The 17,175-nt window shown below is 44.0% G+C and overlaps 1 protein-coding gene across 3 annotated transcripts in view; it reads left to right on the top strand.

Moving 5' to 3' along the window:
• P2RX7 (purinergic receptor P2X 7) overlaps positions 1–17,175 on the top strand; it is a 54,276-nt gene that overhangs the window by 10,904 nt on the left and 26,197 nt on the right. For all 3 annotated transcript variants that reach the window (XR_009497148.1, XM_059893607.1, XM_059893608.1), the window contains exons 2-5: positions 9,137–9,305; positions 10,426–10,494; positions 15,770–15,842; positions 16,883–16,979. Coding sequence is in view for 2 of the 3 variants with exons in the window: in XM_059893607.1 (XP_059749590.1) it covers positions 9,137–9,305; positions 10,426–10,494; positions 15,770–15,842; positions 16,883–16,979 (408 nt within the window). In the remaining variant the exon portion in view is untranslated. The remainder of the gene's footprint in view (positions 1–9,136; positions 9,306–10,425; positions 10,495–15,769; positions 15,843–16,882; positions 16,980–17,175) is intronic.

Below are 17,175 nucleotides of genomic sequence, written 5' to 3'. Positions count from 1 at the left end.
GCATACGTCTGTGAAAGCTGTTCTCATTGAAAACTCATGGGTTGGGACTCTGAAGAAGCTCTTCATAGTGGGCACCTTGCTCTACATCTGGTGAGTCGGGTGCAGTGTGCCACTGAGGACTCCCCGGGCTGACCTCACTCTCCATCCTTCCCTCCTCTGCCCCTCTACAGCCCTCCTCTTCAGCCAGCCTGGCCTGTGAGGACCCAGGCTTCTATCACATTCATTCTCTTCCACCTTCCCAGACTCTTCAGTTTTCCTCTCCCCCATCTCTACTCATCCTACAAGGCCTGGCTGAATCCCCAGCTGCCCTGTTCGCTCCAGGGACCAGTGGTTTTGCCCTCTTCAGAATGCAGAGAATAGTAGCTTCTTAGAGCCAAAAGGTCATAGGGATTAGGGAACCAGGCAGTAATCCCCTCATTCAGGGACTAAATCCACGGCCCAGAGAGGTGGAATGGCTTGTCTGAGTCACCAAGCAGGTCAGGAGAGAGCTGCTGGGACAGTCGTTAGAATGTTCTTTCCATAGGGCAGGATACTGCGAACTCTTTCTCTTCCTTTTTTTTCCCTTTGACTCATCTCTGAAGCATTTTAATTCTTAAAATGATATGTTCATTATTATATAAAGGCAAGTTTTCTGATTTATGAGAGGGTTGGATTCCATTAAGGCTGATCTATAACATGTTGTGCATTTTGGGATGAATATGAGAGACTGAGCTTCCCAAATGGAGGGCCAAACTGACCCAGCGTTATACTGGGAGGCTGTTGCAGCATCCAGCACAAAAGAACATTGCACGTACATGTGCACATTGTGATGCTAGACTGAAATATATTGTTGAGTAAGTATTATCGTATTTGTCTATGGAATTACATTGAATAGCTCTGTCTCATATATGCTGATTGGATCTCAAATCTGGATCTCTGGCCCAACGTCTTTCTTTTTTTAAAAAATATATTTATTTATTTATTTAGGCTGCACCAGGTCTTAACTGCGGCACGTGGGATCTTCGTTTCAGCATGTGGGATCTTTAGTTGCAGCATGCGGACTCTTAGTTGTGGCATGCAGACTCTTAGTTGCGGCATGCATGTGGGATATAGTTTCCCAACCAGGGATCAAACCCAGGCCCCCTGCATTGGGAGCGTGGAGTCTTTTTTTTTTTTTTTATGAATTTATTTTTATTTAATTTTGGCTACGTTGGATCTTTGTTGCTGAGTGCAGGCTTTCTCTAGTTGCAGCAAGCGGGGGCTACTCTTTGTTGTGGTGTGCGGGCTTCTCATCGCGGTGGCTTCTCTTGTTGCGGAGCACGGGCTCTAGGCGTGCGGGCTTCAGTAGTTGTGGCTCGGTAATTGTGGCGCATGTAATTGTGGCGCATGGGCTTATTTGCTCCGTGGCATGTGGGATCTTCCCGGACCAGGGCTTGAACCCGTGTCCCCTGCATTGACAGGTGGATTCTTACCCACTGCACCACCAGGGAAGGCCCACCCAACGTCTTTCTTGATGAGCTTTCTTTTTTGATGAATGTTATAGAAATACAAAAATATATCGAGAATAATAAACACTCAGGTAGGACCATCCAACTTAATTACTAACCCAGTTTTTGCTCCCTGAAAACCTAGCCTTTATCTCATTCTCTTTCCTCTTCCCTTATAAATATGCCCCCTGAATTTGGTGTTTGTCATTCTATGTTTGTTTTAATATTTCTACAATGTATGTCTATATCTATAAAAAATATTTTTTCCTTTTTTAATTTAATTTAATTTATTTTTTATACAGCAGGTCCTTATTAGTCATCCATTTTATACACATCAGTGTATACATGTGAATCCCAATCCCCAGTTCATCACACCAACCCCCTACCCACCGCTGCTTTCCCCCCTTGGGGTCCATACGTTTTCTTCTCTACTTCTGTGTCTCAATTTCTGCCCTGAAAAATGGTTCATCTGTACCATTTTCTAGGTTCCACATATATGCGTTAATATATGTTATTTGTTTTTCTCTTTCTGACTTACTTCACTCTGTATGACAGTCTCTAGATCCATCCACGTCTCAACAAATGACTCAATTTCGTACCTTTTTATGGCTGAGTAATATTCCATTGTATATATGTGCCACATCTTCTTTATCCATTCATCTGTCGATGGACATTTAGGTTGCTTCCATGTCCTGGCTATTGTAAATAGAGCTGCAATGAACATTTTGGTACATGACTCTTTTTGAACTATGGTTTTCTCAGGGTATATGCCCAGTAGTGGGATTGCTGGATCATATGGTAGTTCTATTTGTAGTTTTTTAAGGAACCTCCATACTGTTCTCCATAGTGGCTGTATCAATTTACATTCCCACCAACAGTGCAAGAGAGTTCCCTTTCCTCCACACCCTCTCCAGCATTTATTGTTTCTAGATTTTTTGATGATGGCCATTCTGACCGGTGTGAGATGATATCTCATTGTAGTTTTGATTTGCATTTCTCTAATGATTAGTGATGTTGAGCATTCTTTCATGTGTCTGTAGGCCATCTGTATGTCCTCTTTGGAGAAATGTCTATTTAGGTCTTCTGCCCATTTTTGGATTGGGTTGTTCGTTTTTTTGTTATTGAGCTGCATGAGCTGCTTGTAAATCTTGGAGATTAATCCTTTGTCAGTTGCTTCATTTGCAAATATTTTCTCCCATTCTGAGGGTTGTCTTTTGGTCTTGTTTATGGTTTCCTTTGCTGTGCAAAAGCTTTTAAGTTTCATTAGGTCCCATTTGTTTATTTGTGTTCTTATTTCCATTTCTCTGGGAGCTGGGTCAAAAAGAATCTTGCTGTGATGTATGTCATAGAGTGTTCTGCCTATGTTTTCCTCTAAGAGTTTGATAGTGTCTGGTCTTACACTTAGGTCTTTAATCCATTTTGAGTTTATTTTTGTGCATGGTGTCAGGGAGTGTTCTAATTTCATACTTTTACATGTATCTGTCCAATTTTCCCAGCACCACTTATTGAAGAGGCTGTCTTTTCTCCACTGTATATGCTTGCCTCCTTTATCAAAGATAAGGTGACCATATGTGCGTGGGTTTATCTCTGGGCTTTCTATCCTGTTCCATTGATCAATATTTCTGTTTTTGTGCCAGTACCAAACTGTCTTGATTACTGTAGCTTTGTAATATAGTCTGAAGTCAGGGAGCCTGATTCCCCCAGCTCCATTTTTCGTTCTCAAGATTGCTTTGGCTATTCGGGATCTTTTGTGTTTCCATACAAATTGTGAAATTTTTTGTTCTAGTTCTGTGAAAAATGCCAGTGGTAGTTTGATAGGGATTGCATTGAATCTGTAGATTGCTTTGGGTAGTAGAGTCATTTTCACAATGTTGATTCTTCCAATCCAGGAACATGGTATATCTTTCCATCTATTTGTATCATCTTTAATTTCTTTCATCAGTGTCTTATAATTTTCTGCATACAGGTCTTTTGTCCCCTTAGGTAGGTTTATTCCTAGATATTTTATTCTTTTTGTTGCAATGGTAAACGGGAGTGTTTTCTTAATTTCACTTTCAGATTTTTCGTCATTAGTGTATAGAAATGCAAGAGATTTCTGTGCATTAATTTTGTATCCTGCTACTTTACCAAATTCATTGATTAGCTCTAGGAGTTTTCTGGTAGCATCTTTAGGATTCTCTATGTATAGTATCATGTCATCTGCAAACAGTGACAGCTTTGCTTCTTCTTTTCCGATTTGGATTCCTTTTATTTCTTTTTCTTCTCTGATTGCTGTGGCTAACACTTCCAAAACTATGTTGAATAATAGTGGTGAGAGTGGGCAACCTTGTCTTGTTCCTGATCTTAGTGGAAATGGTTTCAGTTTTTCACCATTGAGGACGATGTTGGCTGTGGGTTTGTCATATATGGCCTTTATTATGTTGAGGTAAGTTCCTTCTATGCCTACTTTCTGGAGGGTTTTTTATCATAAATGGGTGTTGAATTTTGTCGAAAGCTTTTTCTGCATCTATTGAGATGATCATATGGTTTTTATTCTTCAGTTTGTTAATATGGTGTATCACATGGATTGATTTGCGTATATTGAAGAATCCTTGCATCCCTGGGATAAATCCCACTTGATCGTGGTGTATGATCCTTTTAATGTGTTGCTGGATTCTGTCTGCTAGGATTTTGTTGAGGATTTTTGCATCTATATTCATCAGTGGTATTGGTCTGTAATTTTCTTTTTTTGTAGTGTCTTTGTCTGGTTTTGGTATCAGGGTGATGGTGGCCTCATAGAATGAGTTTGGGAGTGTTCCTTCCTCTGCAATTTTTTGGAACAGTTTGAGAAGGATAGCTGTTAGCTCTTCTCTAAATGTTTGATAGAATTCACCTGTGAAGCCATCTGGTCCTGGACTTTTGTTTGTTGGAAGATGTTTAATCACAGTTTCAATTTCATTACTTGTGATTGGTCTGTTCATATTTTCTGTTTCTTCCTGGTTCAGTCTTGGAAGGTTATACCTTTCTAAGAATTTGTCCATTTCTTCCAGGTTGTCCATTTTATTGGCATAAAGTTGCTTGTAGTAGTCTCTTAGGATGCTTTGTATTTCTGCGGTGTCTGTTGTAACTTCTCCTTTTTCATTTCGGATTTTATTGATTTGAGTCCTCTCCCTCTTTTTCTTGATGAGTCTGGCTAATGGCTTATCAATTTTGTTTATCTTCTCAAAGAACCAGCTTTTAGTTTTATTGATATTTGCTATTGTTTTCTTTGTTTCTATTTCATTTATTTCTGCTCTGATCGTTATGATTTCTTTCCTTCTGCTAACTTTGGATTTTGTTTGTTCTTCTTTCTCTAGTTTCTTTAGGTGTAAGGTTAGATTGTTTACCTGAGATTTTTCTTGTTTCTTTAGGTAGGCTTGTATAGCTATAAACTTCCCTCTTAGAACTGCTTTTGCTGCATCCCATAGATTTTGGGTCGTCGTGTTTTCATTGTCATTTGTCTCTAGGTATTTTTTGACTTCCTCTTTGATTTCTTCAGTGATCTCTTGGTTATTTAGTGACGTATTGTTTAGCCTCCATGTGTCTCTGTTTTTTACGTTTTTTTCCCTGTAATTCATTTCTAATCGCATAGCGTTGTGGTCAGAGAAGATGCTTGATATGATTTCAATTTTCTTAAATTTACTGAGGCTTGATTTGTGACCCAAGATGTGATCTATCCTGGAGAATGTTCCGTGCACACTTGAGAAGAACGTGTAATCTGCTGTTTTTGGATGGAATGTCCTATAAATATCAATTAAATCTATCTGGTCTATTGTGTCATTTAAAGCTTCTGTTTCCTTATTTATTTTCATTTTGGATGATCTGTCCATTGGTGTAAGTGAGGTGTTAAAGTCCCCCACTATTACTGTGTTACTGTCGATTTCCTCTTTTAGAGCTGTTAGCAGTTGCCTTATGTATTGAGGTGCTCCTATGTTGGGTGCATATATATTTATAATTGTTCTATCTTCTTCTTGGATTGATCCCTTGATCATTATGTAGTGTCCTTCCTTGTCTCTTGTAACATTCTTTATTTTAAAGTCTATTTTATCTGATATGAGTATAGCTATGCCAGCTTTCTTTTGATTTCCATTTGCATGGAATATCTTTTTCCATCCCCTCACTTTCAGTCTGTATGTGTCCCTAGGTCTAAAGTGGGTCTCTTGTAGACAGCATATATATGGGTCTTGTTTTTGTATCCATTCAGCAAGCCTGTGTCTTTTGGTTGGAGCATTTAATCCATTCACGTTTAAGGTAATTATCGATATGTATGTTCCTATGAGCGTTTTCTTAATTGTTTTGGGTTTGTTTTTGTAGGTCCTTTTCTTCTCTTGTGTTTCCCACTTAGAGAAGTTCCTTTAGCATTTGTTGTAGAGCTGGTTTGGTGGTGCTGAATTCTCTTAGCTTTTGCTTGTCTGTAAAGCTTTTGATTTCTCCATCAAATCTGAATGAGATCCTTGCTGGTTAGAGTAATCTTGGTTGTAGGTTCTTCCCTTTCATCACTTTAAGTATATCATGCCACTCCCTTCTGGCTTGTAGAGTTTCTGCTGAGAAATCAGCTGTTAACCTTAGGGGAGTTCCCTTTTATGTTATTTGTCGTTTTTCCCTTGCTGCTTTTAATAATTTTTCTTTGTCTTTAATTTTTGCCAATTTGATTACTATGTGTCTTGGCGTGTTTCTCCTTGGGTTCATCCTGTATGGGAGTCTCTGCGCTTCCTGGACTTGGGTGGCTATTTCCTTTCCCATGTTAGGGAACTTTTCGACTATAATCTCTTCAAATATTTTCTCAGGTCCTTTCTCTCTCTATTCTCCTTCTGGGACCCCTATAATGTGAATGTTGTTGCGTTTAATGTTGTCCCAGAGTTCTCTTAGGCTGTCTTCATTTCTTTTCATTCTTTTTTCTTTATTCTGTTCCACAGCAGTGAATTCCACCATTCTGTCTTCCCGGTCACTTATCTGTTCTTCTGCCTCGGTTATTCTGCTATTGATTCCTTCTAGTGTAGTTTTCATTTCAGTTATTGTATTGTTCATCTCTGTTTGTTTGTTCTTTAATTCTTCTAGGTCTTTGTTAAACATTTCTTGCATCTTCTCGATCTTTGCCTCCATTCTTTTTCCGAGGTCCTGGATCATCTTCACTATCATTATTCTGAATACTTTTTCTGGAAGATTGCCTATGTCCACTTCATTTAGTTGTTTTTCTGGGGTTTTATCTTGTTCCTTCATCTGGTACATAGCCCTCTGCCTTTTCATCTTGTCTATCTTTCTGTGAATGTGGTTTTTGTTCCACAGGCTGCAGTATTGTAGTTCTTGCTTCTGCTGTCTCCCCTCTGGTGGATGAGGCTATCTAAGAGGATTGTGGAAGTTTCCTGTTTTCCTTTTTTAATTGAGGTGAAATTCATAGAACATAAAAATGAACGAGTTTAAAGTGAACAAGTCAGTGGCATTTAGTGCCTTCACAATGTTGTGCAACCACCACCTCTATCTAGTTCCAAAACATTTTTATCACCCAAAATGCAAACCTCATTATGCAGTTACTTCCAATTTACCCCTTCCCCCAGCCCCTGGCAGCCATCAATTCACTCTCTGTCTCAATGGATTTACCTATTCTGGACATTTCATATAAGTGGAATCATACACTAAGTGGCCTTTTGTGTCTGTCTTCTTTCACTTGGCACAATGTTTTTTGAGGTTCCTCCACAGTATAGCATGTGCATCCTTTCATTCTTTTTTGTGGGTAGATAATATTCCATTGTTTGGATAGACCACATTTTGTTTATCCATTCATCTTTTAATGAACATTTTGATTGTTTCCACCTTTTGACTATTGTGAATAGTGCTGCTATGAATATGTGTGGACAGGTATTTGTTTAAGTACATAATGTTTTTTGAATTTCTTTAAACTTTATCTCATTCTGTGGCATGCTTTGTTTACTCACTATTATGTTATTTCCATATTGATACAAGCAGCTCTCCATTCATTTTCACTGTTGCAGAACATCCCATTGGATGAATCCAACAATTTATTCACCCAGTCAATGTTCAAGGACATTTAGGTTATTTCCAGTTTTCCCTATTACAAATAGTACAGCTTTATACTTTCTTGTATATGACCCCTTGGGCACATGTTTGAGGGTTTCTCTGGGGCATATACCTAAGAGTGGAATTGTTGGGGCATGGGGAATGCACTTCAAATATACAGTACTTCATATTGCCAAATGTGACCTGTCTTTCCATGAGTGTCCCAGGGGTCCTCAACCCTGGCAGTGCATTAGAATTAACTTTAGAAAAATATATAGGTACCTGGATAACTCTCCAGACCTTCTGAATCAGAATTTCCAGGGATAAGACTGGGGAGCTGAAATTTTGAAAGCTCCCTAAGTAATTATACTGTACAACCAAGGTTGAGAACAGCTGGGACCAAGCCTTGGCCCACTGTGTCTTGGTTTCCCAAGGTCAGCTCATAGAGGGCAACCATTGGCTTAGACTTCCTAATATCATTCAGACATCAGAGGCTGAGCAGAGGGAAGAGACCAAAATAGGTACCTGCCAAATGAATAAACAAAGCATTTAAAATAAACTCTTAAGGGACTTTCCTGCCAGTCCAGTGGTTAAGACTCCACGCTTCCACTGCATGGGGGTGTGGGTTCGATCCCTGGTCAGGGAACTAGGATCCCATGTGCCATGCGGCATGGCCAAAAAAACCAAAAATAAAAAATAAAATAAACTCAGTTATTCAGGGCAATGGGAGATGGGGAAACAGATAAATGGGGATGGAATCTACCATTTTTAGTTATCAATTCCACTTTCTCCCTCTCTTCCCCCACCATATAATTTAGGTTCCTATTCTAAAGAAGATTTTAATAGCTAATGAATGGATCAAAAGGCAGGAAACCAGAGGCAGAGCCACATCATGCATGAACAAGTAGAGTACATGGTTAAGACGTCTGGCTCTGGGCTATAAGGTAGACCAATCAAGGACCTCAGTCCTGCCACTGACTACCTGTGTGACCTTGGGCAAGTTCCTTCACCTCTCTGAGCCCATTCCCTCATCTACAAAAGGGTGATGATTACAGTAACTATCTCCTATTGCTGTTGTGAGCATTAAAGGAGATGATGCATACAGAGCACGTGGCATGTACTAAGTGCTCAATAAAGGGTAGCTGCTATTATCAATATTATTTATAAATCAGGTGGTTGTTTCTGGAAAACAGGAGGCTGACCTGCTGGACACACCATTAAAAAGATGCTAATGTGTTACTGAGCCCCAAAACAAAGCTGGTGGACCACCCTGGGGTGGACTTTGGTATTTGAGAAGGCAACCTATAAATTAGGGTGTATATTAGGCAATATTAGAGGTTGGTATTGGGACCAATAGTTTCTATGTAGTGAAAGCTCACTATGCGCCAGATATAGTGCTAAGGAGTTTGCATGCATATCTCGTTGCATCCTCATAACAACCCTATGATGTAGGTATGACTATTCTTCCCATTTTACAGGTAAGGAAAATGAGTCACAGAGAAGGCAAGTCACTTGCCCAAAGTCACCCAGCAAAGCTAGGATTTTAATGGAGGTGACTTTTGGAACCTGCATCCAAAACCACTGCACTGTGCCTCCCTTGAGAAAACCATTGATGCTTTTCTGTGTCTGCCATTTAGCTTTGCTTTGGTGAATGACAAGCGGTACCAATGGAAAGAACCTGTTATCAGTTCTGTGCATGCCAAGGTGAAAGGGGTGTCAGAGGTGAAAAAGGAGATTATGGAGAACGGAGTGAAGAAGGTAGTGTGGAATGTCTTCGACACGGCAGATTACACTGTCCCCTTGCAGGTGAGCACTTATCAGCATCCTCCCAGGACTCGTCCCTGGTCACTGTCCTCAGGTCCTTGCACCCCTCCCTGGGACCTAGAGCTTCACTCCAGAAAAACATTGGCCCCATTTTAAAAGCTCTGTGAAAATCCCAACTGAGAAAACCTAAAAATTGCAAAATTGGGTCAGATCCAGCAACTCGAAGGAGATGATTCTTTGCTTTATCAAGTCCTACAGGGTTTCTCAAAATAGCAGTGTGTCCTGGTGCATTGAAAACATGATTTGATTCACTCACACCTGATTTATACACAATTCTTCAGAAGCAGGGCCATCAAGTCAGTAAACTTTGCCTAGATCCAGAAAGGTAAAGAACTTTCTGCCTAGAGGGGACCAGCCCTTCTACATTGTTTGTGTGACATTTTATCAACAAAAATGTCTCCAGGAAAACACTCTTGGGTACAGTTTTGCACAAGGGAAAGGAAGGGTGTGGCCCACAGAGAAAGGCATGAGATTGTCTCAATTTGCAAGAAGAGAAAATGAAAGTAGAATTCTCAGAAGGGAGAAACTGAAGTGGGGTTGAGAACAAAAAAGAACAGATGGGGGGCGGGAGGGACAAAAGGGCACGTTGGCAGCCCTTGGGAGCTGGAAAGCTTTTCGAAACCATAAAAGCCAAGCTGCTATCCGTTTTTGTCTCTAACAGTGGGTCATTAAAACCTCCAGCTATTTCCCAGGTGGTGGGATGCCCTACTGCCCTTTCATTAAAGTCCTGGATAATCTGAACAGTGCTCTGATGAAGGTGACACCTCCACCTCCGCCTCCCCAGGTCTCTTGAATTTCAACTTAATGGGATTTTATTGTGTCCAAAAAATGAAAAGGCTGCTTTTGAGGCTGGAATGGAAAACCAATGCTCAATCAATTTGAACTGTTCCTCTGCTCTCCCTCCCGACTCAGCAGGGCGGCTCATCCAGCTTTGATATTAAGCCCTCAGGGTTGTCGAGTTGCTTCCAGACCCTGATTTCTAGACTGAAACTTAGAAGAGTGGAAAGGTTCACCCCCAGGCACTTAGCCAGCTGGATTACTATGATTAAGTAGTTCTGTTCTCAACGGCTTTACATTTGCCTTCTCTCCTTTTTCTCCACAGGGGAACTCCTTTTTTGTGATGACAAACTTTCTCAAGATAGAAGGCCAAGAGCAAGGGTTGTGTCCCGAGGTAAGCTGTGATGGGTCATAAGAGTTCCTGGAGGAGACACAGGTCAGAGGAAATGGAAATTGACACCAGGCGTGTTTTGGAGCCTGCAAATATTTACTGAGCCTCTGCTTGCTACAAAGCAGGGGTGTAGATCTGGGCTGGGTGGAAAGGGTGAGAAGATGTTGTAGTTCTCCCTCTGTAACCACCAGGTCTTGGTCTGTCCCCCTGGGTCTCCAGCTCCAGCACTAGGAGCCTGTGCAGCTCAAGGCCTGCTTTCTCCATCGCTCACTCCCTGTGCAGTTCATGACAACAGGGATCCTTGGCCTTTGCACAGCACCTCATGTTTCAGTGGAGCCTCACTTCAACTTTAGGGGGGTAACAGCATTCCCAGCCCCATTTTACAGGTCAGCACAAAGATCAGAGAGGTTCAGTGACCTCCCCAATGTCACGCAGCTTGCTGGAGGCAGAGCCAAGCTTAGAATCCAGTTGTCCTCATTCACAGCTTCTGCCACGGTCCACTGTGAACTGCCTGCAGGGCCAGCCTGGGAATCAAGCTTGACTTTTCATCCCACTTCTTAGAGTTTTAGGCTCTATATCAGGTAGGAATGCTCCCATGTCTCCCGCCGTCACCACTACCACCCATGCAGTCTCTCCCAGACTGCATGGGTGGTAGTGGTGACGGCGGGAGACACGGCTAGTGGGTAGTGGTGAAGGCGGGAGTGGGCAGTGGTGAAGGCGGGAGTGGGCAGTGGTGAAGGCGGGAGTGGGTAGAGGTGAAGGTGGGTGTGGGTGGTGGTGACGGCGGGAGACATGGCTAGTGGGTAGTGGTGAAGGCGGGAGTGGGCAGTGGTGAAGGCGGGAGCGGGTAGTGGTGAAGGCGGGAGTGGGCAGTGGTGAAGGCGGGAGTGGGCAGTGGTGAAGGCGGGAGTGGGTAGAGGTGAAGGTGGGTGTGGGTGGTGGTGACGGCGGGAGACATGGCTAGTGGGTAGTGGTGAAGGCGGGAGTGGGCAGTGGTGAAGGCGGGAGCGGGTAGTGGTGAAGGCGGGAGTGGGCAGTGGTGAAGGCGGGAGTGGGCAGTGGTGAAGGCGGGAGTGGGTAGTGGTGAAGGCGGGAGCGGGCAGTGGTGAAGGCGGGAGCGGGTAGTGGTGAAGGCGGGAGTGGGCAGTGGTGAAGGCGGGAGTGGGCAGTGGTGAAGGCGGGAGTTGGCAGTGGTGAAGGCGGGAGTGGGTAGAGGTGAAGGTGGGTGTGGGTGGGGGTGACGGCAGGAGACATGGCTAGTGGGCAGTGGTGAAGGCGGGAGCGGGCAGTGGTGAAGGCGGGAGTGGGCAGTGGTGAAGGCGGGAGTGGGTAGAGGTGAAGGTGGGTGTGGGTGGGGGTGACGGCGGGAGACATGGCTAGTGGGCAGTGGTGAAGGCGGGAGCGGGCAGTGGTGAAGGCGGGAGTGGGCAGTGGTGAAGGCGGGAGTGGGTAGTGGTGACGGTGGGAGACATGGCTAGTGGGTAGTGGTGAAGGCGGGAGCGGGTAGTGGTGACGGTGGGAGACATGGCTAGTGGGTAGTGGTGAAGGCGGGAGTGGGTAGAGGTGAAGGCGGGTGTGGGTGGTGGTGACGGCGGGAGACATGGCTAGTGGGTAGTGGTGAAGGCGGGAGTGGGCAGTGGTGAAGGCGGGAGCGGGTAGAGGTGAAGGTGGGTGTGGGTGGGGGTGACGGCGGGAGACATGGGAGCATTGCGCTCTCCGTACTCTCCACCTTCCCCTACTTTTTCTGGAAAACTTTCTTCCCTATTAAGACATACTGGTCCTATTCTGTCCCATCCCAGTCCTGCTCTCTGCTCTGTAAAATGATAACTAGCTCTTCTGATAAGTTTGTCTATAGCAGAATTTGTCTAGGCAACACACTCCTGCTGTTCCCCTCTCGAGTAACACACCCGCGCTTTACCAGGGACCGTCCCAACTGAGGGGTGCAATGCTGTGGCAATATTGAGCGGGTCCCCAGCCTGTGGGGAAGACCAGCCTTGCCTGTGGGTCTTGCTCGTCAGCCTACTCTGGTGACAAGACCTAGATTTCTGAGTGTCTGAGAGATCAGGGTGGATAAGCTCTATCTCATTACAGTCTTTGGCCTCATTTCTACCTAAACTTGGAAACAAGCTAACATTCCCTTGGTGTCTATCTCAATAACGTTCCCCTAAAAGGAGACCTCTCTATGTTTATCTTGCCCCCATCTTCCCTTAAATGTTCCTGTTACTCTAATGAAGTAGCGGGCGCCAGTCCAACTAAACACTCCCTCCCACCTCCCTTCCCAGCAGCATCCAAAATTGTATCCAGTTTGGGGCCCTTGCTTCCCTTTTGTCCCATACTCTGGAATTGCTACTCACACTCCACCCCTGTGGTACTTTGCACAGATGCTTTTCTTTTCTTTTCTTTTTTTGGCCGCGCTGCAGCTTGTGGGATTTTCGTTCCCCGACCAGGGGTTGAACCCGTGCCCTCAGCAGTGAGAGCTCGGAGTCCTAACCACTTGACCGCCAGGGAAGTCCCTCACAGCGCTTTTCAAGTTACTGAGACTGGTAAGGAAGAGAGTTAGGGTAGCCCAGAGCCTGGATTTAGGAGCTAGACTGTAAATGGTTTAATACTTGACGTATTAGCTTTGTGACTTTGGACAGGTAACTTCACCACTCTGTGCCTTGATATGTTCATTTGCAAAATGGGGTAATTACAAAACCTAGCTCTTAGGATTTTTGAAACAAATGAGTGAATCTCTGTGACAGGCTGGAAACAAGGCATGATACATTGTAAGCACTCGATAAATGAGAGCTGTGATGATTCAAATGACAAGTTACTCTTTCTCAGACAGGATGTCACTCAGACTGGCTGGAACTCAAAGAGCAGCCCAGAGAACACTATGTAACTCTTGGGATTTTAACCTGTGACCCAAGCTGGTTTGGGTTGCTCTAATGGGATATTCGCCTCCTCTCTTTGCATACTGACACCCACCCTAACTCTGATCAGGAGGTGGAAGTCAAGGACAGGGCTTGACTCAGTAAATATGGCCAAACCCCAGCTGTACACCAAAATGAGGAGACATTGGTTATAATTATCTATTGCTGCATAACAAACTACCCTGAACCTGGTGGACTTAAAGCAACAAGCATTTTACGAGCTCTCATAGTTCAGTGGTTGACTGAGCTTAGCTGGGCAGTTCTGCTGATCTTGGAATCTGCATGGGATCTCTCACGGCGCTGCAGTCGGATAGCGGCTGGGGCTAGCACCATTCGGAGGCTCAGCTGGGGTACCAGGATGGCTGGCCTTCTCTTCCTCTCCGGGGACTCTCAAGGCTTCTCCTCCTTTCAGAGTCTCTCCGCATAGTCTTTCTAAACTTCCTCATAGCAGCTCAGGTTCCCCCAAACCAAAAGAAGCTTCCAGGCCTCCCAGGCTCAGTACTAGAGCTGACACAGCATTACTTCCACTGCCTTCTGTTGGTTATTTGGTCAGAGCCAGCCCAGCTTCAAAGGGAAGGGGAAACCCTCTACCTCCCAATGGCAAGAGTGAAAAAGAATTTGTGGCCATCGTCAACGCATGTGACAACCACAAAAAGAGATGATTAAAACGTCTTTTTTAAAAATATATTTATTTATTTATTATTTATTTATTTGGTTGCACTGGGTCTTAGTTGCGGCTCGCCAGCTCCTTAGTTGCAGCATGCGAACTCTTAGTTGCAGCATGCATGTGGGATCTAGTTCCCTGACCAGGGATCGAACCTGGGCCCCCTGCATTGGGAGCACAGAGTCTTATCCACTGTGCCACCAGGGAAGTCCCACGTCTTTAATTTCTTTTAATTTTGGAATTTCTTTCGGAGAATAAAATAGAGTCAGTTTATCTTCTTTCCTGAGATTTCTTTCCAGTCAATAATCAAAATAACATAGCTTCCCATGAGCCACAGTAAATGATCATTTGTTCATTCATTCATTCATTCCACATTCATCAAGACCCACTATGTGTCAGGCACTCAGACTACAAAGATATGACCCAGGCCTTGTATTCAAAGGGTTCATAGTGTAGTTGGGAGTCACAAGGGCAGCAAACCAAGGACATGCTGGGTAACAGGAAGAAAGCAACTTGGGAAGAAAAGAGAACATGAAAGAGATTGAAAACTATAGGAAACGTTCACTGAGCAAGAGCCATGTGCTAAACCCTTTCTCACCATAATTCATTTAATTTTCACAACAGCCATATAAGACAAATCTGTTCATTCCCCTTTTACAGGTAAGGAAACTGAGGCTCAGAGAGGCAAAGTTACTTGGCTGAGGCCACTCAGCTAGAATATGGTGCAGCTATTGCCGAACCTGGTTGTACCTGGGTCCAAGCCTGGGGCCTCCCCTGAATCTCTGTAAAATTGCACAGAAGAGGCTATTTTCACAGAGGTTCTGGTTTCCCCAAGACGGGCCAGTAAACCTGGTCCCTGAAAAATGGGAAGCCGAGTATGCATAAACCAAGTCATCTCATTTTTCTTTTCCTCATTCTGTCCTCAGCTCTTATTGAAAGCTGATTGACCTCATTTTCTTAGGCCAGGAGAGAGTGCTGGCTGGAGTCCTTTATTTCCACATTTCCTGCTGAGACTTTGTGCCTGTCTGCTTCACTTGGTTCTGCAGCCACAGGGCTGCTTGCACCAGGCCCCCTGCTCTCCAACACAAGGGCTGTCCCCGAAAGTGGCCCCTGGCATACGCTTCTTAGATGTTCATTAATTTTTATTTTTTATCGAGATATAATTCACATACCATAAAATTCACCATTCTAAAGTGTACAATTTAGCGGTTTTTAGTATATTCACCGAGCTGTGCAGCCATCATCACTATCAGTTTCCAGAACATTTTCATTATTCCACAATGAAACCTCATACCCATTAGCAGTCACTCCCATTCCCGCTTCCCTCAGCCCCTGCGACCACTGATCACCCTTTTGTCCATGGATTTGCCTGTTCTGAACATTTCACATACACAGAATCATACAATATGTGGTCTTTCGTATCTGGCTTCTTTCACTTAGCATCCATCATGTTTCAAGTTTCATCTACATTGTAGCATGTATCAGTACATCATTCATTCCTATTTGTGGCCAGCCAAATAACATTCCATTGGATGAATGTACTAGATTTTAGTTGTCCATTCATCTACTGGTGGATATTTGGGCTGTTCCCTTTTTTTGGCATTATGTGCAAGTTTTTGTGTGGACATAGACATCTGCCCTTCTGTATCGTAGGGACACACAATGCTTATTCCCCACTACCTTGTCCTTCTCTCTGCAGTATCCCACCCGCAGGACGCTCTGTTCCTCTGACCAGGGTTGTAAAAAGGGACGGATGGGCCCAAAGAGCAAAGGTATGTTCTGTTTCTTTTCCTGAGACCCCGTGGGTGGATGGTCTGGAATCCTGGAGACATTCGAGATGCCCAGATTTTTAGCCTCTGGCTCTCAGCTGCCTTCGTCCACCCTCCCCAGGCCATGGATGAGCCTGTACCTGCCCCGTGCCTCGACTCTGAACCCAGAGGACCAGCTGCTGACTATGAATGTGACTCTAATTCCCAGTGAAAGCAGCTCCTGAAAACCTTGCAGAATTAGCCCCTTCAGGGTTCTCACTGATAGAAAAACTGAATGGCCCATAGCATCATCTGAGTGTTCTAAGTGTTTCCTCTTGAATTTCCCCAAAGGTTGAAAAGGATGAATGTGTACCCCCAGGACACCTGGGGACAATATTAACCTGCAGAATTTCCAAAGCTCTTGTTTTAACTTAAGGCACATAATAAAAAAATTACCACAAAAAAGAAAAAAGAAAAAGTAAAAACCATCATTGTTTATAACACACATGTACACAAAAAGGCATAAGGATATTCAATTCCATCCCATAATACATATGCATTTGAGTTGGTGGAGAGGTCATTAATATTATTTACTATTTAACTTTCCCCTCAAAAATTGTTAATGACACTGATACTCCAGGAAGATGTGCCATGCTTACTCCATGGCTCTGTACATCCTGGTACGTGCTGTATACACCTAGAGGGACTCAGATGCCTGTTTACAAGCCAAGTTCTAGTCCATTTATACGAGGCAAAAGAATATACCCTGTTCAGCTCCCCGCTCAGCCATCTTTTCTTGCAAAGAAACCAAAAAAATCCAACAGCATCCATGGTCTTTCTGAGTTCTCTTTGATCCTTTTTTGAAAAGCTTACCGTTCTATGAGTTGCTTGCTTGATTTTTCTTATGTAAGTTTGTGGTTTGAATGGGTTTCATGGAAACTGAAACTGCTTGGGTTGAAAAACATAGTCTCTTGCTTGAGTTGAGTGGAGTTTCCTCCCCCCCGCCCCCCGCCCCCCGCCCGTTCTTTCACACCTGTGCTTCTACGACCCCTTGACCCCCACAGGAATCCAGACCGGCAGGTGTATAGAGTATAAAGGGAAGCAGAAGACCTGTGAAGTCTCCGCCTGGTGTCCCGTCGAGGCAATGGAAAAGGCCCCAGAGTGAGTAGTAGGGAGGGGACAGACACGGTGGCCCTCAGCTTTGAGCAGATGAGGCTCTGCCAGGCACTGTTCCGACTTCCCTTCTCAGCACCGTCCCCCCAAGTCCCAGGTCTTACTGGCTTGGTGGCTCCTGTGCCAGGCACACTAGTGGTCTCTGGGAGGCCCCTGATAGTTGTTAAAATACTGAAATCATTCT

This window comes from Balaenoptera ricei, chromosome 14, assembly GCF_028023285.1.
Source record: "Balaenoptera ricei isolate mBalRic1 chromosome 14, mBalRic1.hap2, whole genome shotgun sequence".
NCBI classification, from domain to species: Eukaryota; Metazoa; Chordata; class Mammalia; order Artiodactyla; family Balaenopteridae; genus Balaenoptera; species Balaenoptera ricei.
This window is presented reverse-complemented; position numbering and strand designations above follow the sequence as displayed.